The sequence below is a fragment of the Drosophila navojoa genome, chromosome 4 (assembly GCF_054131105.1).
Source record: "Drosophila navojoa isolate 15081-1374.11 chromosome 4, UAZ_NAV_1.0, whole genome shotgun sequence".
Taxonomy (NCBI): Eukaryota; Metazoa; Arthropoda; class Insecta; order Diptera; family Drosophilidae; genus Drosophila; species Drosophila navojoa.
In genome coordinates this window covers 11,644,638-11,672,323 of record NC_142892.1, presented here as the reverse complement: position 1 = coordinate 11,672,323, position 27,686 = coordinate 11,644,638, and the positions used below count along the sequence as shown (strand labels likewise).

Below are 27,686 nucleotides of genomic sequence, written 5' to 3'. Positions count from 1 at the left end.
CAGCCCCCTTCCCGCCCCCCCAATGACCTGGCTGGCAAATGCAGCTCTTGTTTGCCTTCTACTTTCACTGTTGGCCACACACTTGGCTCCATTAAAAAATAGCTTCGCTTCGCTTTTGGCCAGTTGGGGCAGGGGGCAACGGTTTCCTTTGGCAATTAATTTGTACTCATTCAAAGGCATTTTTAATTACCTTTCCACACGAAATGCAGCACTTTTTGTTGGTGTGCAACGTTGATTTTCGCACCTATATAAATGTATGCAAAAGCTGTCGTGCCTCCCCCCCGCGCTCGTGCATTTATTTTATTACTGGGTCAGCCCAACGGACAAACAGACAACAGACAAAGAGATAGCATGTGTTGATAGCTGTGTTTTATTGCGCGATTATATTAATGGCAGCTAAGTGCAGCGCAGCAATTGCGATTACGCCCAAATGCAGCCGGGAGTTGCCTTTCAGCTGCACAAACTCGCAGAGCTCCAGTCCGTTGACTTTTGCCTTCGGCATCAGCTGAAGAGCAACTGAGCGGCAGCTCTGCTACAAACAACTTTCGTTGTTTACTTTCGTGTTCGAATTCTGAACAAACTTCGTAACTCTTGTAGCGAGCCAATGCTTGAAGTCGTCCCCAAAAACGAGAGTGAAAAAAAAACTCGGAGAGAAAATGAGTTGGCGCAGGCGCAGAAATCGTCGGAGTTGAACAAGTTCCTAAAGAGTTCAGCTGAGAGTTTCGAAAAGTGTTTTATAAGAGTAAAAAGACTTGAATGAAGTTTGTGCTTAGACAAGGCATCAGCCAAAGGCCTTGGCACAGCCTCTGATTGCCTCTGGCATAGAAAAAGTAAAAGTTGTGTTTATATAGATAATAAATAGAAATTTAATGCATTTTAGCATGCTGCAATAAAAACTAGAATTGTGATATATGTATATAGCTAAAATAAAAATATATCTCAATTCCTGTGAATTTCTTCTTTTTTTTGTCAGCTTTGGCATTCAACAATAAATATTTTGCCATAAAATATATCTCAGCTAAAAGCAAACTATTTTAAAAGCAGACTAAACGGAATTTCATGCCAAAAATAAGTTGATTGTGAAAATTTGATTGATTTGGCAAAGAAAACTAAGCACGATATGAATCATAAATAGATTTTCAGAGAAAGCTCATTGAATGGCTTAATATGACATGCGAAAGTCGGCTAAGCCCTTATTAATCAAGCATATAATTGACATACATATAGTCAGATATGTTACACAGATCATGCCAGCTCAGTGAAGCCAACAGAGCGTGAGAGGGAGAGGGAGAGGGAGAGAGTGATAGGGGACGGCATGCAGTGCAGGTTACCAAATACTCAAATTCCACATGGAGGCGAGCAGACGAGCGTAAACAAAGATTCATTCGATTTTAATTAACAGAAATAGCAAAGCCATGAAAATGGACCATGGATAAAAAAAGAGAGTATGCAGCAATGTATGCAATGCTTATATATATGTCTGTGTGTGTGCATTGCCAGTACATAATGCAGTCAATTTTGCTTTTTTGGTCGATAAGTCAAAAAATGTTTGTTGAATTTTGCTTTGCTTTGGCCTTAGCTTAAATTTCTGTGTTGGCCTTTTTGCTTTGTTGTGGGTAATTTCTTTATGCGCGCAGCGTACACAGCTTGATTTGTGGCGCTTTGTCTTAGCTGCCCCTCTCAGGGATAAAACGTGAAGGTTGCCCCTGTGCAGCCACCGTGCACGTAAGCCGTGTGAAAGATATGTATGTGCGCCCAGCTCGGAGCTAGGCGATTCTCGCTAGCGACACACGCACACGGACGAGGTCAATTTCATGCAGCACACACACACAACAACAGCAGCAACAACAACAACATTGAGAACTTCTGCTGTTTGGCTGCATGTAGGACACGTACTCCTTTGCGCGTTGCCTGCTTTTCTTTTGATGCCGCACGACAGGTGCTCAGTTGTAACTAAACGTCCGTTCCAGCTACACCATGTATGTGTGTGTGTGTCTGTCTCATCTTTGCCAGCTCTAGCACACACATCAGATGGGCAGCTGTTAGACGGTCACGTTTGCCCAGGCCGTAATTGATAGTTCAATCTGTTGCAGATCAAACGCTTGACAGCAGCCAACAGATCAAGCTGAAAAATTGCCTTGCAGCGGCAATTGGCTTTAGCCATTTAAGCAGACGAGTATTTATGAATTTTCAGTTAAAGCCATTTGGTTGCTGCGCCATCTGTTAATATACTTGGGCCAAAAAGCTTCTCTCAGCCGCTGCAATTCAATTTCTGCAACATCTTTATTTACAATTCCTTTCAAACTTCCATTCAATTTCTATAGAGTTTCAGCACGTGCTCAAACGTGTTGCACTTCGCTTTTCACAATAAATAGAAACTCAACTAAAGCCGTGCATAGATTTATGCTTTTAGCTTATTTGCAGCACAAATGCTATTGCATTTTTCCAGAACTTTTCGGGAAAATAAGTCTGCTATTGGTTAGCCAGCGCTGTGCTGCCAATTTTGTTTACTGCTCATGTTTTGTCGCTTTATTTTAATGGCTGGCGCGTTGAAGTCCTCGGCTTCATTTATGTTTATGCTCGCATTTTTTATTTGTGTAATTCAAGCGTCGAGTGGCGCTCATAAATTCAGCTGCTGAGAGGTCACGTTGTCTCATTAAAACAACAACAGCAATAAGTGTAATAACAAGAGCAATAAGCACAACACACACACACACACACACACATACACCTTTATACACATGTCAACAACGCGCAATGGGAATAAAAATGTTTTACCTTTACGTGAAATAATAACAAGTTGTATATAATTTATAAAGACTTTAAGCAATCTGCTTTGAAATTGACTCAAATTCATTCAACATCATAATAATTCTCAATTGATAATCTCAAGTATAATCGAATCAATTAACCACTCGTAAGTGATTATTTTAGTCTATGACTAAGCACAAGGAAGTACTCAATGAAGTACCTAGAGATTATTTCTTGATATTTGCAAACATTTTCTTGGAATATACAGCCGGCTCTACGAGATTCGAGATATTTACCCACATACTTATTTATTGATAAGCCCCAAATCATATTCACTTGAACTGCTGCTAAAGTATTATCAATTTAAATAATTGAATATAGCTATTATCTTATCAGTTCTATTAATGACGACTTTTATCTGACAGAAACTTCATAAAGTGAATAGATTTGCCAGGGTTTAGTTTAGTCTCGAAAATATCGTTAAGCAGTGAGCATAGCAAAAGAGAAAATCAAACGAGAAAGAAGGAAAGGCGAAGAAGGAAAAGAACTAACAAAAACCTATTATTCTATAGAAAATTCGTATAATGAAAGGTAAATTTTATATTAAATTAAATTCAAGTGTTTTTCTCGGTTTTCATAAGATGCTTTTCCCTGATTTTCCAGCCAGCACATTTGATTGGCTGCCAGTGCTGTTTCTGCTGCTGGCCATGGCTCTGGCCTTGCGCAGCGAGCCGCGGCACGCGACTTGCGACAATGAGCAGCGGTACGAGAATCAGGTGATGTGCGCGGGCGTGCAATTCGGCCACAGTGCACCCTATCCGGACAACTGCAGCTTGTTCCTAGTTTGCGATTGTGAATACCCCACTGTGAAGATGTGCCCAGCGCATTTGTGGTGGAATAATAAAACGCAGATCTGTGACTGGCCACAGAACACGAAATGCATTTACTACGACATCCCGACAACAACCGGCGCGTACAGCCCTACTTCAACTCCTACTCCATTTCCGGTGGCAAACAGTACGCAGGAAAATCGCCCAACAACTGAGGAGAATTGGCCCACATCGGACTATGATCCTCCACCGCCACCACCGGGCATTGCGGAATCATTCTGCAAGAATTTCAAGGATGGTTCGGTGCATCGTTATCCATACGATTGCAATGCCTATATCAATTGTACGCACGGCTGGCCAGTGCTGAACTATTGCGATTATGATAAGGTCTTCAATCAGCTGCTGTGCATTTGCGATACGCCAGATACCGCTCACTGTGAGCCACTGCCATTGCCGTCATCGACGACAACAACCACAGAAGAGCCAACAACAGTACCAACAACAATAACCACAGAAGAGCCAACAACAGTACCAACAACAGTTTCAACAGAAGAGACAACAAAAGCAATCACTGAAGAGCCGACAACACGACCAACAACAACAACCACAGAGGCAACTTCAACCACTGAAGAGGGCGAGTGTAGCCCACCGCCTCTTGGCATTAATGAGGATTACTGCTACGATTTGGGCAACGGCTTCTACGAGTATCCCTACAATTGCAGTGCGTACATTACGTGTCGCAGTGGTTGCACCAGCATGGCCTATTGCATACCCGACAAGCTCTTCAACCCGCTGTGGCACATCTGCGATACGCCCAATTCGGTGGACTGTAGACCCAAGCCATATCCGACAACGACAACGTCAGCAACAACAACGACGGGTGGCGGCAGCACTGGAGACACCAGCAGCTCGAGCAGTGGTGCAGAGACAAGCACAACGCCAGTGCCCACAGAAGCCAGCAGCACCACAATTGCGACGACGACAACGCCCGCATTGCCGGCAGATGTTAATCCCAATCTGTGCAAGGACAAGCCAGACAACTTCCTCTTTCCCTATGCCGCCGACTGCTCGAAGTACCTGCAGTGCAAGGACCATCAGGTGATTGTGGGTCAGTGTGCTCCGACGCTGCTCTTCAATCCCGTTCTGCTGATTTGCGACTCTGCCGAAGATGTGGACTGCGAGGGCGATCGCAGCACAACGCCTGTCACCAGCAGCACCACTGATGCGCCCACAACGCCAACGAGCAGCACAACCACCGTGACGACGACGCCCGCTACCACACCTGGGCCAGCCGAGCTGTGCGCCACTGAGCCCCTCGGAACCTCATATCCGTACGAGCAGGATTGTGAATATTACATTCTATGCCTGGGCGACGGCGAGTTCTATATTGCCAGATGCATTTCGAATACATACTTCGATCCAAAGACGGGTGAGTGTGGCCCGAATGTATCGCCGACAGCTTGCAGGGAGCAGGATGCGACCACAACCACAACGGCAGCAACAACAACAACAACAACAACAACGACGATGACAAAGACAACAACGGAAGCTGTCAGCACCATTTCGACACCTAGCACTAGTGTGGCAACAACGCCCCAGCCATCGGGCGGCATATGTGGCAATAAGGATGAGGGCGAAATGATTGCCTATCCGAACGATTGCAGCAAGTATATTGTCTGTGTGTCGCCCATTCCGGTTGGCTTCTACTGCACGCCCGGCTCCTACTTCAGTGCCCGGCAGCAGCAGTGCGTGAGCTGGGAGGAGAGCGACTGCGACAAGGAGACGGCCACAACACCTGGCTCTGGCCACACCCAGGCACCCTTGGAGCCGACCATGTGCACGAACAGCACTCGGGACACGTTCCCCTATCCGGACAACTGCCAGTGGTTCATACGCTGTGTCAACGATTACATCTACATGATGGATGTGTGCAACTGTGGCGAATACTACGATCCGATAAGCGGCAAATGCGGTGCTGACGTGCCATCGGATGCCTGTCGCTGGGACTACACCTCAACAACAGCGGCAACAACAACTGAGACAACGCCGGAGCCTACACCACCCGTCACCCGTCCACCGCCACAAAAGGGTCCGTGTGACGGAGCAGCCGATGGCGAACTGGTGCCCTATCCCAACGACTGCTCCAAGTACATCAAATGTGATCGCCCCATTGCTGCCGCCTACGACTGCGCCGAAGGCGATGAGTTCAGTCCGGAGCTGCGTAAGTGTATGGAGGCATCGCTAGCCAATTGCAACGTTGGCACAACACCCAGCTGGCCCGGCTCAACAACTACCGAGATATCTACAACCTCTGAGACTTCCCCAACAACCGAGCCTTCCACAACCACCGAACCTTCTACAACACCCAGTCCTTCCACAACCATCGAACCATCTACAACTCCAAGTCCTTCCACAACCACTGAGCCTTTGACAACCACCGAACCTTCAACAACCACTGAGCCTTTGACAACCACCGAACCTTCAACAACTCTCAGTCCTTCCACAACCACTGAGCCTTTGACAACCACCGCGCCTGCCTCAACTCCCAGTCCTTCCACAACCACCGAACCTTCCACAACTATCGAGACTTCGACAACTCCAGAATCTTCGACCACTTCTGATATACCCACAACTATTGAGCCACCCACAACAACCACCAGCAGCTCCAGCACAGCTCCAGAGTCAACAACCACAGAGCAGACGACAACGCCAGCGCCTTCAGGCGGCATTTGCGGCAATAAACCAAATGGAAGCCTTGTTCCATATCCAAATGATTGTGAAAAATATATTGTATGTCAAGAGCCCATACCCATTGGCTATGATTGTCCCGAAGGCTTGGAATTCAGCCCCACAGAGCTGCAGTGTATGGATCCGGAACTGGCCAACTGTAGACCAGAACCCACAACGGCAGCAACAACAACTTCTCCAGCTACTCCAACTACTACGCCTGGCACTACCGTGTCTACCACTACAGAAGTTCCTTGTAATACTTCTCGGGATACTTCCAGTACTATAGTACCCACTACAACTCCAATTACTCCAGACACTTCCAGTACAGCAGTCGATACTACTAGTCCGAGTACTCCAGAGACTTCGAGCACTACCACAACGCCAATCACAACCGAGATGCCGTCAAGCACCACGTCTGAGACAACGCAGCAGACCACAACTTCAGGACCCACAACAATACACCCGGATACGCCAAACATATGCTGCGGTCATCCGCTAGGCACCATTTTGCCATACCCGAACGATTGCAATCGCTATGTGGTCTGTGACTATCCGATACCCTATGCCGTGGTCTGTGAGGAGGGCACGCTGTTCGACGTTGAGTCTCTGCAGTGCAAAGCCAACGAAAATGCGAACTGTATATTTGTAGAGTATTGAATACAAACTATTCCACACTCAAATGTTTAGTTCCTTTTTATAAACACTTAAAAGCAATCATAAATATAGAGAATGCTCATATATAATGCAGGATATGGGCCTCTTACATTTAGTACTGGCTTCCCCACTTTGCGAATCAATTATCTAAATGCACAAATGCAAATCCATTTCAGTCGCTTTAACGGCCACTTTTAGGGCCTCTGAGACAGGGTGGGGCGGGTATCAATTACACGTAAACCCTTTTTAAAAGCATTGCCATTACAAATCCCACACAAGAACACGCACACACACACACACACACAAAAGAAAAAGATAATTTGCCACTTAATATCTAGTCCCTAGAAACAGGCGCGCGACAAGCAGGAAGCCCCACAACATAGACAGGAAAGCGGCAGGGACATTTTTAGCAACAGGCTAACAGCAAAATTGGACTCGTATACGATAATATCAGTTACAAGTTTCAGCAATTTATCGTTGTTTGATTTTGCCAAAGGCTCCGAGCCCCGAGTCCTCATGTTCTTACCTAATCCGATTTTAAGTTTGGCCACATGTACTACAATTGGCTAAGGAATTATATTTGGGGCGGCCAAAGACAGTGAAGTGTGTATCTAGGGGATGGCAAGAGAGGGGAGAGTGACAGTGGGAGATGGAGAGTGTAAGGAGCTACAGAATAAAATAGAAATGTTGTGTGACAACAACAAGGAGGAGACAAATAAACACATTTGGAACAAATTGTTTGGCAATAATGTTAACCTAATGCGTTCCATTTGTCGCAATTCAAACGATAGACACGCTTTGCGCTTCAAGTGATTTGTTAACTCCCCTGGGGCTGGCACGAGCCACTGTGCAGAGTCTTGGCCTTATCGGCGAATGGGCCATCAGTTTTGCGCCAGGTATCGTATATGCGTTCTCCACTGTTGCGCATCAAACAATTTGGCAGCACTTGGCTCTCTTCCAGATCAATTGCCAATTTACATAGTCCGATTGCAGCGGCATTCTTCATAAATCGCAGCTAGAAAACAATTTAGCTAAACATTTATTTACGCTCAGATTTTGAAGCGAAGCCAAGTTTCAAACGCTGCCTGGATATCTGGGCGACGAGCCAAAGTCGCACTGGGCGTATGCTTAATGAGAATGTAAACATGCTAGAAATGGCAGAAAGTGGCTGAATCTGAGCCGAAATAAATCTCACTCAACTGCAACATATCCTCGTGCAGTATTTTGATTTGAATTTCCTCTAAAATGGCAAATCGCAATAATTACATAAATTTGACATGTTATTGCAAAGGCAATGAGAGCAATGTATGAATGCATTCTGTCAGTTAGACAGCTTGTTAAGCTTTGATGCAAAGTTTAGCCAGAGCTGCGCAGCGTCCAATTAGCGAATCGAAATGAAATGTTCATATTCCATGCGCCAAGCGAACCAGCAACGAACATGTTTGGGTTTATGAAACTTTTGCTCTGCATATTAATGTGCGATTCCAACCATTTATGTAAAATGTATTTTATGCCACCCGCGAGAATTCAACGAGTTGTGCAACAGTTTAGACAGCAGCACACACACACCCTCTCTCTCACACACACACCCATTCATGGTTAGCTGAGCTTTTAGCCCTTTCGGACATAAAATATTGAATATCTAAGTTGGTTTATAAAAATACAGCACTGAAAACTGGCAATTCAATTCGATATTTGCATTTAAGCAAATGCCATGAAAGCATTTGCAAAAAAGAATCAAACGAAATGCAAAAAAGTAGCATTCCAAAAACAAGGGGATTTATGAATTTATTGACAAACAAGTAAGAAAGCTCTAGTCGAGACTGCTCGACTACGAGATCCCCTGAACCCTACAAGGAACTGATATTTCAATAATAATTAGCACACACACACGCACACACACACACACACACACACACACACACACGCATACAAACAAACAAACGCATATACACACACTCACATATACAGGCGATTGCGCTTGGGTTGCGCTGCAGTGTTGGCAATATTATGAGAACTTATTTGTTGAATAATTTAATTTCTAGACGTACGATCGTAATGAAACTTTCAGAACGTAATCATGATGTTTAAATGTATGTGTATACCGAAGCACAAGTCTCTAGTATTTGATATACGACTTTTACAAAGATGAGGGTGAGGGGGTGGATTTAGGGGTGGGGGGTAAATTTTAACAAAAACCGAAATTGTATAAAATACATCTTAATATACATTTTAAATTTGGAGACTCTAGCTTGAAAGATGTAGGAGATATAATTTTTTAACTGATCTTCGATAAGGTTTTTTATCGATAAAGAAGTATCGGAATGAGTTATCGTTTTTTAGTGATAAACTCGATCTGCGCGTGATATATACGGACATTTTAAAAAAAAGTTGAAGTCTCTAGCTCTTATATCTTCTGAAATCGACGCGTTCATACATACGGACGGACGGACGGACAGACAGACGGACAGGGCTAAATCAACTCAGCTCGTCGCCGTGATCAAGAATATATATACTTTGTGGGGTCTGCCACGCCTCCTTCTGCCTGTTACATACTTTTAACAAAACCATTATACCCTGATTTCCCATTTTCAATGGGTTCAGGGTATAAAAATGCGAATCACATGGACGGTTAGAAAATGCATATCTAAATTGCATATTGATCCAGTTCAAAGCAAGCCTCAAAGTTTTCAATTTGATTGCTAAATGTGCGTTTCTTTTATTTCGTTGTGATTTCAATATTTGAACAGCCGTTATTTAGATTTCTTTTATCAGGTGCGAGTTGTACAATTTAATAAATTTGATTGGATTGGATTGGATTGTCTACAGTTGGAGTCGGAGATTGAAAAGTCTGTATGCCCCGCGTTTAAGTTTTGTTCATTATTTGCTCGCCTACTTCTGCAGCTGATGCCGTAATAATCACCTTCTGGCCATCATATTTGACGTCAATTGTCGTATTTTTGTTCTTATATAATTTCATGGCCAATGCGTTGATCAGTATTTCACCGTAGTTCTGGGGAACAGCCACCGTGAGGGCAAAGAGAATGCCGATGATCAAGCAAAGAACTATGTAACTATGCCACAACGCTTACAAACGACCTTGTAAGGTTAAATGTATTTCAGAGCTTGTCAAATATTTGACAATTGAAACGGGCTTTGCCACATCGTGTTTCATGAAGGCAACAGCTGTTCTCATTAAAATTTCCATTATTGCTTCCGTTACCCATAGAGCTTTATTTTACCTCTATTGAAATGAGACCAACTCAACACTAACGAATCTACTTCAATTATTTACTTACATACATAACAAAGCTTAAGTGTCTAGCATAAATAGTGCTCTAAGTATAGCAGAATTTTTTGAGAATGAGTATAAAATTAGCACTTACATTCTTATTCGATTTTTCCAAATGTTATTTGAAATATTTAGCAATCGAAATGGGCTAAGTCTCATGAAGCCAACAGCTGCTTTTAAGCAAACGCCAGCTCCCGAGCCGTTAATCGGGTTAACTATAAAGAGAAAACATTACAGAAGCGAATATTATGTTTATTTAGTAAACAAATTCAATTGGCTTACCGATATTGTGGTTAATTATAATTAATTATGTATGGAAGTGAATAATAAAATAATTAGTATGATGCTGAATGATATATGATTTTCTCTTGAGCCTATTCAAATTACAATCAAAAACCTTTGAAATGTTAAAGCTGGTTTTTTGCTTTCATATTTTATATAGCCTAGGCTATTATGAACTCAGATCAGACATTTCGAGTTCTATTTCTCTGTAGTCATATGAACAGAAGTCCTATAGTGAACTAAATGAATAGAAATATACGTAAAATGTTAGTTGAAGTTTATTCAGTATTTAAACGGGCTGCCTTATTTTGCTGGTTGATTTGAACAATTTAGTAATTTTTGTTGAGTTCTAAAACTTTGATGGAATAAAAATTGGAGAGTGAAGACTTTTGTGTGACATTTGTTTCCAGTTTGTTAATTTTCGGGCTCTCCGGTTTCATCCTCTATCTCCTCTTTCAACAGATCCTCGAGACCCTCGAGATCTTTGTCATCAACGACATCTTCGGCATCTTCGACATCTTCGGCATCTTCGACATCTTCGGCAGCTTCGTCAGCTTCGGCATCTTCAACAGCTTCGTCAGCTTCGGCATCTTCGGCATCTTCGGCCTCTTCGGCAGCTTCGTCAACTTCGACATCTTCGTCAATTTCGGCATCTTCGACATCTTCTGCAGCTTCGTCAGCTTCGGCAGCTTCGTCAGCTTCGGCATCTTCGGGAAGGTCGAGATCCTCTGGGAGCATCTGCTCCATCAGCTCATAGTACTCAGCATCTTCTGCATACTCGGGAGTCTCCATATCCTGCTCCTCCTCAGGCATTCCGCGCCAGAGACCGTTATACCTGTTATACCAGGGATTGTACCAGCTGTTCGGTATATGTACATGGGCACCAGATGGCCCGTGTGGATGGCCAATATTGGAAGTGGCGTTAGCGCTGGCAATGCCCGTAATGATCACAGTGCCGTTGCCATATCGCACAGTCGAGTTCCTCTGCTGCGCCAATTGTGTGGCCCAAGCGCTTAATGCGTTGATAAATTCAGCTGTCAACTGCGGAGCCGCGTATGTGTAGGCAGCGAAACTGCCGATAAGCAAGCTAAGAACTGTTACGATCTGCATTGCTAACAACAGAAGTTATAAGTAACTGTGCTTTTCGTAAACCAATCGGAGCTTTTTATACCAAAGGTCTTACGGCCGTCTTGATGCTGTCGTATGCTACAAAGCGTAAGATAAAGCGTTTTACAACATGTCAAATATTTGACAATTGCAATGGGCTGAGTCTCATGAAGGCAACAGCTGTTCTTGAGCAAGCGCCAGTTGTGTTGTGCTACGAATTTCAATACCATCGAGCGAGATCATTGCTCAAGTAAATTCTCGATGTTTACTTAACGAACAAGCTCAAGTAGTTCAACCGATATTGCTGCTCATGTTTATTGATCAATTAAGTTGGGAGGCAGTTTATATATAATATGTGCTATAAAACAGGTTATCCAGTCAAAAAGTCGAAAAATTGCTTACGGTCTTGCTTCACATATTAGATCACAAGAATATTATTGAGCGTATGCTCCTCTGCTAATCAGTCAATAAAGCACTAAAAATGTGAAATGCCCTCAACAATTTTGGCTGTAAATTCACGTGGACTGAACCCAAATCCAGATCCACCTATCAACGGAAGTCGAGTGCATAAAAGGGAAGCGATTACAAGGCGGTAATAACACGATTCAGTCGTATAAAAAAGAAAACTCACAAATTTAATGTCGCCGAGCGAAACGGAACGCTTAGCATTTTATGGGCGAGTATGCAGCCACAACTTCAGCTCCGACCATATAACAAGTCGGGATACAATATTCATAAAGCAGCGCATCATCATTATTAGTATGTCAGAGGGATGAGAAAGAGAGAGAGAGTGTGTGTGAGAGAGAGTGAGAGGTTACATGTAAACAAGTCGACAACAAATTATGAGTCACGCAACAACATTTTATGTACGACACGTTGATTGAAGATTGTTTGGGTGTCGGTCGAACATCGCGTATACGCAACGTGTGCAACTGGAAATACGGCAAAAAGTTGTAGCTTAATTAAATAGCACGTTGAATCTACTGAAACGACGTTTTTAATTAAATGAGAAATGCAAATCTGAATTTGCCACGGGTGATACAGAGTTTCTCTTCTCTTTTTTTTCAGCTCTGGTTTTTTCAGTATATTCAGCTTCTTTTTGTTTTATTCGCTGTTTACCTGCCGCGGCACATTTTCGCATTTACAATTTCTTTGTAATTTTTGTAATTTGCCTTTCTGCCCTTAACTCAAATGGAAAGTGGCAAAAGCGAAAGCGAGAGTTGATATAAAATTAATTAACCACAGCCAATGTACTCGTCCTGCATATTGCCAGTGATGAGATTTCTATTAATTTAAGAGCTCTAAAGGCAGGGAGTGCTGCCCGAGTGCCAGAGTCGATTTAATTAAACTTTGTGAGAGGCCTGCTTCCATTGATTTGTCGCCCAGCCTGAGAAATCGACAGCTTGATGCTATGGAAATTGTTTTTGCAATTCTCTGGGCAAGTGAAACTTTACCAATTGCAAATTGTGCTATAGCAAACAAGCCGCAATTGCCTAGTCGCTGTTTTCATAGCCCGAACTTCTCGACTTGCAACTGCTCGCTGACATGGCTAAAGTTTTTGCATGTCATGTGCAAAACTTACACTGTGCTACACACACTCACTGGGTCCTGTGTTTATTTAATATCTATGCTCGTAAAATAAATTAAACATTCATATTCCGTTTATTTACTTAGGCAAATTGAGTTTCCACAGTTGACATGCTGAATACGCAAAAAAGTTCCACAATTCGTGTGGGGCGAGCAGCCAGAAGCCAGAAAGACACAAAGACAGACAGACAGACAGACAGCAAAATGCGCGAGGACTTCAACTTATCCCCGAGTCATCTGATAGCTCAAAAGGCAGCTCCGGGCAGGAGGCTGGAGCCTTGTAAACAGGAAACGAATGTCTGTTGCATGCGCAAGTGACAAATGTCATGAAATATTCAATTGGCCAACATGCCCGAAGTCTGCTACCTCTGCATATTTTAAAGCCACCAATTTCAAAGTTGACAGACTTTCTGAAATCTATATAAACATGTACGATATAACAACATATGCAAATGTTAAGATAGCACTGGAAGCACCAATGCGTTTGGCATATAAACAAAAATATAACATCCAATTAATAACTATCTATGCATGCTCCAAGCTCCATTAGTCATGGTTCAATTGGGCTGCCCCCTAAGGCAAATAATTACGTACACTTAGACAGACGCACGATTGGCCATAAACCCTTAACAGGTCATAATTGGCAATCGAGTATAAAATATTGTGTCATATGTGTAGCTGGGGGTCAACAACAACAACAACAACAACAAGAATAGCAATGAAAAATAGAACAACGCTCATAAATCAAACACGCAAAGCCCCCAAAAACAATGTGTTTTGTGGCACAAACACTTAGACACTCATGAATACACATGTACCTCTTGTACAAGTGTATGTGTGAGTGTGTGTGTGTGTGGAAGGAAATGCTTCGTTTTCATTGTGTAAATATTTAAGCACACAATAAAATGGTAACAATGTGGGGTATGCCAACCGCACACATACCCCGCCCCACCTTCCGTCACGTGGCATGCTTGAGGGTCCACAAAAAATAAAACAAAACCAAACGAAACAAAACGGGAGCATAGCAGGTGTCAAATGTTGCGGCCAAAGAAAAGGCAAAGTCAGTGTCGGTTCACTGGCAGCCCCTGTCGCCCCCTGAAAGCCCCATTCAAACTTATGACAGGCACACACGCACACACATATGCATGCACGAATCGCTAGTTCGATTTGCACATATGTTTAAACATTTTACGTAAGTAAAACTGAAAAATTTCGTTGCGGAACTTTTGGTACGTGCCGTTCTGGACGGGCACGAAACCAGAGATCCTTTCCTCAAGCCAACTGCCTGATGCCGGGGTGCCTGGTGCTTCGCCTGGTGGCTCGCATTAGTTGTGAGCACATAAAAAACAAATAAATTGTATGCGCCTCATTGGATTTTATGACTGCAGCAGAAATTTGATTTACAACAAACACACGCACGCACACACAGTCCTCCCATTTCTTTTTTGCCATGGGAAATTGTCATCTTGGCCAAGTTAACATTCAATCAGTTACTCAGTTTGCTGCAAGTTTTGCATGGCCCGAAAAGTTCAAGCCGATTTTAATTAGACGCTCAGGTAAGCCATTACCCATGTGCAAGTTTCTTGGGTGGGTGCCTGGGGGGAGGGGGGAGTGGCGGGTGCAGAAACTTTATAATCGCATTGCGCACACCAAACTTTTGCAGCTCAGGTCTCACTTAGCGCCGCTCGTTGACTCAATCAGTTTGCTTGGCAGCTCTGGAAATATTTTTGGAAACGAATTATTGACAATTGCAATTCAATTTCACACACAATTTGGCCAAAAATGTCGTCGTGCTTGTTGTGCGCGCTGTCGTTGCCACCGGAAATAGCCAAAAAAAAAAAAAAACAAGTAAGAAGACTCTAGTCGAGACTGCTCGACTAGGAGATACCCTGAACCCTCCCAGCTAACATTCTTATCATTCTGCACTTCTTTTATGCACGCACACATACATACACATGCATCCACCCTCACGCGCCCGCGCTCTGCTAACTGCGCAGTAAGCAGCGACTGCGCTTGGGCTGCGCTGCAGTGTGGGCAATAGTATGAGAATTTATTTGATAAATAACTTTTTTTGTAGACATGCAATCTTAATGAAATTTTCAGAGCGTAATCATATGGTTAAAATGTGTGTACATTCTAAAGCACAAGTCTCTAGTACTTGAAATACTTTTTTTACAAATTGGGGGCGAAGGGGGCGTGGTATCCAAAATCTGTTGATTACAAAATTTTTGTATTCATCATATATATATACACAGTAAATCTGAAGTCTCTATGTCTAATAGTATTCCAATGAGGCTCAAAAAACAAAATCAAATTTTCGATTATTCTCGATAAAAAAGTTATCGGATGAGTTATCAAAAAAATAAAGCAAACTCGTACTGCGTATGGTATACACGAGTATGCACAAAAAATTTCAGCTCTCTAGCTCTTATATCTTCTGAGATCTCGGCGTTCATACGGACAGACGGACGGACGGACGGACGGACGGACGGACGGACGGACAGACGGACAGGGCTATATCGACTCAGCTCATCGTGCTGATCAAGAATATATATACTTTGTGGGGTCTGCGATGATTCCTTCTGCCTGTTACATACTTTTACACAAAAACATTATACCCTGATTTCCCATTTTCAATGGGTTCAGGGTATAAAAAATAGAGAAAAGGGTGAATAAAAGAGGAAGAAAAAACTTTCGTCGAGTGCTGCTGCAGCTGAAAACTTTTCCGCACTTCGTGCCGCGCAGCGCAGTTCGCTTCATGGAAATGTAATTCAATGCTCTATCGAATGTTGCATAGTGCCCAAAGAAAGTAAATAAATATCAGCGACTACAAATGCACAATAAATAAACACACGCACACACAAGCACAGATTCGAACTGTTTGTCTGTGTGTGTGTGTGTGCGTACGCTTTAAAATATTGTGCCAAAACATTTGATTGAATGTGCCGTTGATTGAGTTGCGAACTGCAAAAAGCTTAAATCGAATTCGCTTTTGTGCGGGCGCTGCATTTCCGCATACCCTAATGGCTGGCAGTGAATAAAAGAGAAGAGATTTATACTTACTATGACTCAATTATTGTTTTGCATAATTCTTAGTTATATTTAGAGCAAAATGGGCAAAGTTATTTGTGAATAAATATCGATTAAAATGAATTTGAATCTACTGCTACTAAAAACTAGTTGGCAAAGGAGTTTTAAATTTTAAGCAAAGTCACTAAAGGCCAATGGCTTCTGAAAGCAGTCCACAATAAATCACATTTAGGCTGCCCAGCTCACACCCATTTCACGCCTTCATTTAATATGCATGCGCTGCGAAGTGGAGTCGTGGCCAAACACCTTTGGAGTGCTCAGAAATGCAGGTATGCCAATGGAAGTGTGCCCAGGCCATTTGCTAGACATTTGAGCAATTTTGAACATGCATAGCAAAAGTCGAATATGAAAACTGTCAGCAGTGCTGGAAATTTATGACTTTGTTAACACAACGCACTCACACACACACAGAGATATACATACATAGCTAAGTGTGTGTTCAAAGTATGCTACAAATTTCAAATTAATATGCAAGAAGCAACAAAAAATTGAAATGGGTGCAAAAAGAAACGCACACACACACATAGACACACACACATACATACGGCAAAAGTTTTTGGGCACATGTTTCATTTCGCGACGAATTATCGAAGCCCGCCTTTTCAGCCTTTTCAAGTTTACGCAGAATTTACTACGTGATTTTCGAGACGGGGCACATTTTTATACAACTCATATATCAACGTAAAATGACATTTTTATTGTTCGCCAAAAAGTACGGCAAAGTGGTTTGGGGCGACCTAACGAAATTTAATGAATTTATTTCAGCATTAAAATGGGCGGGGCGGGTAGCTAGCGAGTGGCTGGGAGTTGTATGAGAACCTTTAGCAAGCACACGACAATAAAGAGAAAACTCTGACTTGCCTTTGCTTACCTTTAATTTGTTGAAAGATTCTCAATCTCATATTTGTTTTCTTTTTCACTCAGCTTGACATTTCTCTTGATCTAACGCAGTCAGCCGCCGGCGTGAAAAGAATTACATGCGCATATGCGTGATTGATTAAAAAAAAAAAGACAGTGCTGGCCCAGGGACAAGCGGCGGCATGTTATAAGTTGTTGCCTCTCGCCACGTGCAGCTGCAACGGCACTTGCAGTTAATTTAAGACTTTTCACACAATTTTCGCTTGGCGCGCCGTCTGCTTTTTGCGTGAAACGCAGTGCGCGTTGCAATCGCCTTAAGAACTACTTTTAACAAATGTGCAAAACGTGACTCGAGCATGAATACAAAATCCTAAGTTCATACATGTGTAGCAAAAGGAGAGGGAGAGAAAGAGAGAGAGAGAGAGGGAGAGGGAGAGGGTGTGTGTGTAAAAGGGTTGTGGCAATAGAACCACACACTTGGGACATGAGCCAAACTAGCGATATGCAAACAAGCGTGCGGAATGCAGAAGGGGAGCGGATAAATGTAATCCCTGCCTGCAAATATATTTGCAGCAATTTATAATTTATTAAAAAAGTGTAGCATAAGCCACGGGGCAGCGAGAGGATACGGATACATAGCCCAGAACAAAAGCAGCTCACGTCTCACAGTCTCACACACACACACATGCACTCACACACTCTCCTTCGCTTACAACACTTCGCCTCGGGCACACACATGAGTAATATGTGAGCAGCGCACAAACAGAGCATCCAATTGCGTCTCTCTCCATCTCCATCTCCCTCTCGCTCACACTCACACTCACACTCGGCTTGCTAGCTGCATCTTCATTGCAACTGCTTTTGTTTTCTTTGTGCAAACGAAACGCAAAACCACAAAAAAAAAACAAAGCCAGCACCCAGCTACAGTTACTTTGTTTGCCATTCTCTTTGCGGCTGCTGTTCGCTCCGACTCTCTATCTCAGTGTCTGTATCTGTTTTTGTAGCTGTCTCGCTCGCACGCGCATTGCCGATCCCTTTAGCCCAGGTATTAGTGGTCTGCCCGCTCAGCTCGGTCCGAGCTTATTAAGCTGCATGAGAATGCGTTTGATACAATAACAACATATTCAGCGCTTAAATTCAGCGCATTAACTCTGATTCGCAATTCGCGCTGTGATTTCAGCTAGCATTCAAGAAATTACGGCTTGCACGTTGCTCTGGGCCAGACAGCTAGCTCCATTGATGAAGCAAACGTTGTGGAGCTTCTGCTGATGTTCTTCCTGCTGCTCCTGACGCTCGCTCCGCTCCGCGACGCTGATGAGAGATGCTGGTGGGGCTTGACGCTGTTTGCCATGTTTTCTTCTGCCATTTTTCGTTCTTTTTCTTGCCTCTTCTTTGTTTTTTTGTAGTTGCCCATCGGCGCTTCGTGGCGGAAACTTCAAAGCAACTCGGTTATATCTGGCTGCGCTGGCTCCTTCCTTGGCATCTCTCCCTTGCATAGCTGAGAATATTAATTTTGATGTTTCTGTTGTCTGCACTGACTTGGCATAATCGATGCATTTGTTGCTGCAGCTGTTGTTTAATTTCTTTGAAAACGCTCGCCAACGCCGTCGGCCAAGTTAATAAGTCAAGATGAGCGCCAACTTTGCTTTGATTGCTAGCCCCCTTGCCATTTTTTATTTTTTATTGGGCATGCACTTGGTAGCGGAGCAGCTGGCGTTAATTGTTAAATGCGAGTAGGCTTAAATATTTAAATGTTTTTGTCTGAACTCGATGCAAGCAAGAGAGTCGAATTGAACTTCCCTCTTTTCCATTTGCCTCTCGAAAATAATAGTTCCTTACAGAAGATCATTCGACTTGTCTCTATGGGTGCAGCAGTATTTATTTCGTATATATATTTGAGTAAAACGAAGCTAGAGGCTTGCAGCAGCAGCGGATGTTCCCATTGGTCACTTAAAATTCGACTGAAACGATCTCTACCTGGCGCAGCATTTGAGAGCGACCTTGTGTGTGAGTGCAAGTGGCCCTATATATAGGGCAGCAGCTGCAGCATTTCTTCAGTCTCCCAGGCCTGATGGAGGTCATTCGTGCAGTGAAGTAAAGTGAATTGAAGTCATGTGTGTGTGTGAATACCTAACGATCGCTCAGGAAATACTAAGAAGAAATACTAAGAGGAAATACTAAGAGGAAATACTAAGAGGCAATACTCAGTAGAAATACTTAGAGAAAATGGAAAAAATTCATAAATATTGTGCTTAGAAGAAATATAAGAAATACGTATAGGTTACCCATAGAGGAAATACTTAGAAGAAATAGTTAAGTTAATGAATTATTTCGTTGCTGGTCTGCAGGGCAGCCTTAGTTTTTCTATCAATATATTTCAGACCTGTTGCGAATAATTACTTGAATTGCATTTGAATCAAAATCATTTGCTGCTCTTTTGTTAAGCAACATATTCTCATCAGTTCAATGTGAAAATGTGTAAATTGCTTTTCAATTCTATTAAATTGCCAGAAAATTGTGCATGCAATAAACTTTGACTACAGCTGAAAACACTTGGACCACGCAAGGCAAGAGAGGGAAAGGGGAGAGTAAGAGGGAGAGGTGGCCTGTCTGTGTATCTATTTAGTGTGTATGCAAGTGTGTATGTGTGCATGTTTATATTGGAGACGCAATCGCTGCAGTCCCGGGTCCATTATCGTGGCGATAACAAAATGTTTAGTTTTTCGTTGAGTAGAAACTTTTTTTGGTGTAAACTTTTTGCAAGTGCATATAAATTGAATGTAACTTTGCACTCATCTATGCAAACATCCAGCTACACACACACACACACACACATAGACACGCATCTATATGTACCCATACTTGGTTGCCAGCTATTTTGGGAGCCAAATGCAATTTGGAGAATTTTTGGATGTCTCCCTGTGCCCAATAGGAAAACTTTGCATATATTTCACTTTAACATACACGAGCACTGCACGGCGAGCCTCTCGCCCATGCACTCTGGCATCGCTGTCCTTGTCGATACTTTTGATATGCAAAAGATATGAAGGGACAGCTGTTTCCTGCTCCATTTGCTTGCCAGAAACTTTTCGCAAGAAGCCCGAATGCATTTTGAAGTTTACCAAATCGCTGGGACACGGCATGCAGCCGGCATCCTTTGGCGATAGACGCTTTAAATATCTGTACGAAAACATTTAAAACCCCATAAAGTTGGTCCATTTTTATACGGCAGCAAAGTTTTCACGCCTTCGCTTAGCCCCACTCCGTCCCACTCAGCGGCGCAAAATGCCAACACGCTCTTAATGCATTTGGCTCGGCATTTTATGATATTAGCATTTAGTTGCCTTAACTTTCACTATTTACGACCGTCAAAGGTGACCAGGTGCGACTCTTAGCCGCCTCCCCCAAGCTCTGCCCCCGCCCGCCCTCGTTGAGGAAATTGAAAACTTCATTTCGGATTTTTTATGCAGCTACTTAAACTTTGGACTTTTAAACATGGAATTTTATTGGTTCAATGGTTTAATAAAGTGCCGCTATCGCTACGCTAAGCTCTCAGCAATTAAGATATATTTTATTAGGGAATAAGAAAGAGAGAGAGGGAAAAAGATGTCATCGCTTCGCCATGGCAAGCAGCATTTTCTTGATTAATTTTCCTCTAGGTCAATTTAAGTTTTATATTTTTATTAAATTTCTATTCAAATAGAGTTCAGATTCTTATCCCTTTTGTATAACAACTATTCCCTATTAGCAATTTGTTAATTAATGTGGCACCGCTGCACTTTTAGCTTTGACATCGCGTAATTATGCTGAAAGTATGGGGCTAGTAAACAGCCACGCCCATTAGAGAAAGGGCGGGCATGCAATGCGTAACACCTTTGCGCTTAAATGTAATTTATTTAGTCTACTTCACGCTCATAATGCCACACATCCTTTAGCATAAAGCACAGCAGTCACCCACACACACACACACACGCACACACACATACAGATGAGGTACAGTGGGGCATTCATGTAAACGCGTTTCGTCGGCAAGTCGCTTGGAAAAATTATGTTGCACGTGAGATGCTTCAGCAAATTCAGCTGCAGATGACTGACTGAGTGAGGATGGATGGATGGATGGCTGAGCAGTTGGCGCCGAGTATGGTGGCATCTTTAACGTGTGACGTGTAACGTGTGCACAACTGAAGATGAGCTCCACTTGGATATATAAATTGAAATCATCAACGGGCTTTGTGCGTTTTATCAACATTTTTACGTGTGCCGCCACCGACTTCACCTTCAGCGTAAATGCAGCATGCGCGACGCGAACGTTAAGCATACACGTTACCATTCGCTTTGTCAGGCTCTGATTTCACGCTCGTCTCACCTGACTGGCCCAGCAGCACACCTGGCCACCTCGCCATCCTTTCCATCGCTTGGGCCATGCCCATTCGGTTGCCTAGCAACTGCAAATTAAGCAATTTCACGGAGGGCTTTTGGCTGCTGCCTTTCGGTTTAATGTGTGGACTGAGTGGCGCGGTTTATTAAGATAAACGATGATGAACGGCAGCTAAGCCGAGCTCCAAGCTGCAGCCACCATGCAGGAGACTCGCGACTCACGACTCGCGATTCGCGTTCGCTACTTCATCTGCCTGTTAATTGACTTCCTTAGCTGGTCTGGGGTCCTGCTCCTGCTCCTGGCCTGGGCAAGTTCGCATTCTATTAGCACATTTGCATGCTTATCTCATTAGCACACAAAACACAAAAGTTCAAGCCAGACAGCTACAGTGGGTGGCCTTTTAATACCCTGTAGGTGCAGTTCACAGGGTATTATGGCCACTCTTCTGAGTAAAGCACGCCCTTTTCTTTATCTTAGATTTATTTTGTTATCTTTCCTGTACTAAGTAGTTGAGGGGTATACCTAATTTAATATCAAGCAAAACTCCTACTCCTGGCATAGGGTATTTCCTTGTCTATCATCTACATCCCCTCGCCGCTTTCAAGCTTTTGTTTTGTGCTCGCAACATAATTTGCATTTACATAAATGTCGCGCTCTCTGTGGCCAGTGCATGTCCTGGCTGCTCCTGTCTGGTCCTGGCTGCTGTTGCCGTACTGTTGCTCCACACTTTTCCAGTTTTTCACATTTCCACTTTTGTGCCTTTCCGTTTCGCTATGTTGTGTGGAACTTTTGGTGCTTTTGTTGTGGTTTTTCATTATCCCTTTCGCTTGGCTTTGCCATGAGCCGCAGCTTCAGTCAGACCGCTGCAGCTGACACATTTGCCAATATTGACTATGCACAGCGAAAGCCAAAGCAACGGCCACACCCACACCCACGCCGACGCCCACTAGAGCCTGCCTAGCTGAACTTTCTTTATGGCATCACCATGAGCCCTTGGCCACACGTAGCATACCCTAACTCGCTGCGCCTGGGCCTAGGCAAACAGAGCTTTGGTTAGTGGACTCGGCCTTTTTACCACTCATTAGTGACAATTTTCTTGTAGTTGACATTGTGGGCGCCCACATGCCATGTGCAACGACAAACTGCGGCCGGCGGCTAAACTGTTTGTGCCTGTTGACTTTTCCTGATTTTCATTTAGCTGCTTGTTTTTATTTCGCTTTTGTTTTTGTTGTGATTTTGTGTGTTTTTATCTAGCGAAATTTTTAAATCCAGCAAATTTCTGCTGCATGTAAAAAACGGAAGGGAGTCGCCTGCAGGTGCAGGTGGATGCGTTGTTAAATTTTGATGGAAAACCAATTAATTGGAAAAATTAAAATCAAATATTTGCCAAAGCGGTTGAACAACACTCCAAAGAGCCAAACGAGCAGAAGCGTCTGGGTTGGTTGTGAAATGGGGCGGGCGTAGGGGGCATGTGGGATATAAAGTGAAGGATTGAATATAAAAAGCGAACAACAAGTCGAAAGCATTCAGCTCGTTGCTCTCTTTTTCGACATCATATCTAAGCGTCGTCCTTCATTTATCCTTTCTCGCCCGTGCATGAGTACGAGGAGCACTCAATCAGCGCACGTTGCCGCCAACAAACTCACGTGCAAACACTTTACAGCAGCTCTGCAGCAGCATTCAGCACCGCCCCGCCCAGCACCGCCGTGGCCCACCTTGGCCTCGCCCTCGTTTGATGAGCTTTTGAAGTGCAATTTAGCGATGCCACAGATTTTTTGCTCAGCTGTTTTTCAAGTGTTAGTGTGTGTGTGCGAGTGTGTGTGTGTGTGTGTGCACACGTGTGTATATGTGTGTCTGTTTGTGTGGTAATTAATGCAACAAGAGATGAAAATTGCGTACAAAGGTGTCTAGATGAATGGACAGGGATTGACCAGATATCCATGCTGGAACGAAGGATACGAAGGACACGCTGGCTTGCTTTAAAAATCTCATATAATGTAATTCATTTAAGAGCGCACAAAGAGGAATCCGTTAGCAAATTGAGGGCAATTCGAAAGCAGAATGATTGAATTACCTAGGGGAATAGAAAATAAATTGAAGATAGTTTAATTAATTCAGTTTCAGTTTCAGTTGCAACTGCGATTAGCACTTCTATGCGAATCTCATGAGTGGCATTTAAGAGAGCCTCTATACAGTACAGAGGTATTTGGCATTTGGCATTTGTCATTTATTCGTTCAGTTATCATACAAGATTTGACTGCACTTCTCCTGCTGCCAAATTGTAGCTCCTGCTTGCAAGTCGGAATACCTCTGGAGTGGCAGACGATGAGATCAAGTGCCATTAACAACAGTTCGCGGTTCAACGCGCTCCATAAACTGCACACGCCTCAGCGCACCCCCAAGCCAACCATTCGCCCAACCACCAACCACCCGCAGCGGTAAACATTTCAACAGGCAGCACCGCTAAAATGTAAGCAACAGCATTTTAAAGCAGTAGAAATTCCGTGTGCGTGAAAAGCTTTAAAACCGGAACCGAAAATGCAAAAAAAAAAAGGAAGAAAATACTTAAAGACCGCTCGACCACAAAATGATATAAACAAACACACAATTTGCGCCACTTAGCAGCAAATGGAGGAGGCTATTAATATTTCTCATCTTGTTTTTCTTTTTTCGCTGCTGCTGCTGCTGCTGCTGCTGCTGCTACTTTTTGTGTGGCCAGCCGCAAAAAGCGCAGGCAAAAGTGGCCACGCCCCCTCTGGCCCTGCATCCCTGTTCGCCTCACCTACAGATAATAAGAAAATATGACTTTGTGTTGGGCTTGAGGCACTGCGGCCAAGACGACCAACAACAGAAATGGCAAAAGCCGAGAGCCAGAAACATGAGTAAAACATGCCGAGACGCGCTTGTAAAACAGACCAACGGCAACAACAGCAACAACAACAAGCCACAGCCAACAACAATAACAAACAATAAATTGTGAACGGCAGCAACGGCAGCAGCAGCAGCAGCAGCAGAACTCATAAACAATGTAATAATAAGGCCAACTGTGTGCGTAAGACTTAAGACGCAGCGCCCCCTGGCGGCGGCCATGCTGGCGCAACGCCCTCTGGCGGCTGCGTCAGCTCTCATTGGGGTTGCTTATAAATCTCACTTAAACCTGCTCTTTAATTGCGCTCTCTATTTAAAGAGGAAGAGGAAGAGGAAGAGGCAGAGGAAGAAACAACAAATGCATGCTAATTGTCATTAGCTGGAGCCCAACATGAAGTGCTCTACAGGAGTCGAGAGCGTGTTGAGTGAAGAGTTCTTCGGCTCAACTAGTTGAGCAGGACAAAGATCCAGGATGCGGCTGCGGGTGGCTGAAGGGGAAGGAAGTGGAAGCAAAGAGTGAGTCAAGCATTTTAGTTTTAATTATGATTGGCATGTTTTGACATGCTTAGCAGGTTATTAGGGTTTAATTCGAGGCAGTTACTCGATTGCGTAGACAAGGCCCAAGGGCTTACTTAGTCAAAATAATAATAATAAAATAATACCATTGCCTAAATTAAGCAAGTTAATCATTTATCAAACAAAGGTGTAAGCCAAATAAATTACAATATAAATTATAAACATTAACATGGCATATATTAACATTTACACATATGCATGTGTATATGTATATAGAGAAAGAGAGTGGGAGATATCATCTATATAGATAATTGCCTCTAGCTAGCTCTTTTATGTAAATTTAATTCGGTGTCAGCTCAACTATCAGTATTTGCCGAACAATTTTAATTCGATTTATGAAATGCATAAGCTGGCAAATTTAATTGCATTTACTTGACATGAATAGAGAGAAGGAACAAGAGAAAGAGAGAGAGAGAGAGAGAGAAGGGTAGGTAGCCCGAGTTCCTTGCCAGAGAACGTCACATTTTTAATTAAATTCAATCAAATTTCATTTTCGCTTACTTCCACTTTTTGTGCCAGGCAAATAATTGTCAGAGCTCAATAACTGTGCCAGCTGCTTAACGGCCAAAAGAATTAATTAATTGCAAATAGAAGGGGCAAAGTAAAAGGGAGCAGTGTAAATAGCTAACACATAACTTTATAAGTTCTACGAGTACCTAGTCAATATACTATAATATATACGTATGCATATTGTTTATATGTATATGCGGCTCTGTTTCAGCAAGTATGTTGCATGCATGTGGCAAGCTTTATGGCAATAAAAATTCCAATTGCCATAATTGCTAAGCGTCTATAAAGTTGCCACAACAAGCAACAGCACCCCAGCGTAAACACAGAGTGGTGGGCGAGTGGGGCAGTGCGTGCCCAGTGGAAAGAAGGAAAGAGAACACCGAAAGCCAACAACAACTCTCTGGCAGCTGTGCAAAATTCAACTAAAATAGCTGCAGCTAAAATATGGCCAAAGCTGCGCGCGAGTTCAAAAGCTAAAAGTTGGCCGCTGTCCATTTTGGCCGAACAAAAATAAAAACAAAAACAAAAACTGAAAACTGAAAACAGAAAATGAAAATGAAAGAGAGGCGCCTCCAATTCCCCAGCTGATCCACAGTCCACGCACGACTCGAGCCTTGCTCTTATGCAGCATCCAGGGCGTCTCCTACTCCTGCTCCTGCTGCTACTCCTGCTCCTCCTGCTGGTGCTGCTGCTGCTGCTTTTGGTGCAGATGAAGCGTGGCATTACATCAGTGACGTCGACCGGAAATTATGTAAATTTAAGTGTTTCGCCTTGTTGCTAGCCGCTTGCTCCTGCTCCTGTTGCTGTTCTCGCTGCTGCTGTTGTTGCTGCCACGCCCACGCGATTTGTTTTGCCTTTTGTGCGGCTCTTAACATGGCAATGAAAACATGAAAGCAAAAAGCGACGGCAATAACCAATAAAAAAAATAGCAGCAACAAGCAACAGTGGCCGGCAAGAAAGTTGGCTCTCAAAAATTTTCCACATTTGGTTTTGACTTTTTGCCCTGTTTTTCTTGTTTTTGCTGCTGTTGTTGTTGTTGTAGTTGTTTATGCCGTGGGGTGGCGCGTTGCCAACAAAGTTTTCGTAATTGTTTTTGCATTTGTGGCATACACAAACACACACACACACACACGCAAACACATACACACTCACACACATACAGATTGAATACAGTTGGGTCTACACAGCTGGGCCGCTCGCTCGGCCGAGGCCCAAATGTGTCCTTTGGTGTATTAAAAAGTTTTTAGAGCCATTCTCCACACTCCTCCATACGCCTTCAGCCCCAAGCAGAGCAGTATATATATATATATATATGCATACATACATACACATACACATATATATTCGTTTGTATGTGCACCGCTTGGTTCTCGTCCTGGTCCATTGCCCATTAACATTTTATATGCAATTATGATTATTTTACCATTGTGCATTTGCGGTAATCTTTGGGGAGCAACCGTTCGGAAGTTGAGCCACCAAATTTAATGGGCATGCGGCCAGCCAGCCAGCCAGCCAAACAGCCAACCGACTTGCCATTGAAAGCGTCGATGATATTGCTGATGGGAGTACGAAATCGATTGTGGGTAGGTGCGGGGAACGGGGCGGTGCAGGGCAGATGGAAAGTCTGAAGTCTGATGCATGGCACGCCCAAGGCTTATGTGCCACATGTTGCAGTGATTGTGGCAAATGAAATTTAATTAATTCAAAGGCAACTTCATTAAATTACCTTTCTGTGGCTAATTAATTAGAAGGCCAATGAGGAGGGAAAGGAGGGAGGGCAGAGAAAGGCTATGTAGTATTAGAGGTAGACCTCAGCTGCCACTCTTCCTCTTCTTTTTGTACACTTAAAATCACGAGGACCTCTATATACAGCAGCTCAATGGAGGAAATTGTAGCCCTAGTTAAGCTTCATTCGATAGCCCTTTGCGCCTCTCGACCAAACTTACAATGCATAAGTTAATTGCTTGGCTATCCGCCTCAAGCCAGCAGCCTCCACTTTGCCATTGAAATGAAATGGCCTTCAGTCAGTGCGAGTTATGCATCTTCCAGTGTCACTTCATTGTTTATTATGCGTTCAACGAACCAATCATTCATTTCATTTTGCAATCTGTCCGAAGAGCCTAGTCAGCACCTCGATGACACTGTCATCGCTCATATGGCTCGACCTTAGCTA

General features: G+C 43.4%; 2 protein-coding genes across 3 annotated transcripts; one reads left to right on the top strand and one right to left on the bottom strand.

Annotated features, from left to right (window-relative positions):
- The first annotated feature begins 3,047 nt into the window (after nucleotides 1–3,047).
- LOC108650177 (uncharacterized) lies at nucleotides 3,048–7,074 on the top strand. 2 transcript variants are annotated; one of them, XM_089259708.1, is made up of 3 exons: nucleotides 3,048–3,342; nucleotides 3,415–4,073; nucleotides 4,161–7,074. In XM_089259708.1, the coding sequence occupies exons 1-3, from the start codon at nucleotides 3,336–3,338 to the stop codon at nucleotides 6,966–6,968; spliced, it is 3,474 nt and encodes a 1,157-aa protein (XP_089115834.1). In that variant the 5' UTR covers nucleotides 3,048–3,335; the 3' UTR covers nucleotides 6,969–7,074. The 2 variants fall into 2 exon arrangements, with proteins under 2 accessions (XP_089115834.1, XP_089115833.1); XM_089259707.1 differs by having other exon boundaries at nucleotides 3,415–4,121; nucleotides 4,194–7,074.
- Nucleotides 7,075–10,799: 3,725 nt separating this feature from the next.
- LOC149091400 (uncharacterized) lies at nucleotides 10,800–11,685 on the bottom strand. The gene has a single exon (XM_089260412.1). The coding sequence runs from the start codon at nucleotides 11,647–11,649 to the stop codon at nucleotides 10,954–10,956; it is 696 nt and encodes a 231-aa protein (XP_089116538.1). The 5' UTR covers nucleotides 11,650–11,685; the 3' UTR covers nucleotides 10,800–10,953.
- Between the last annotated feature and the right edge of the window lie 16,001 nt (nucleotides 11,686–27,686).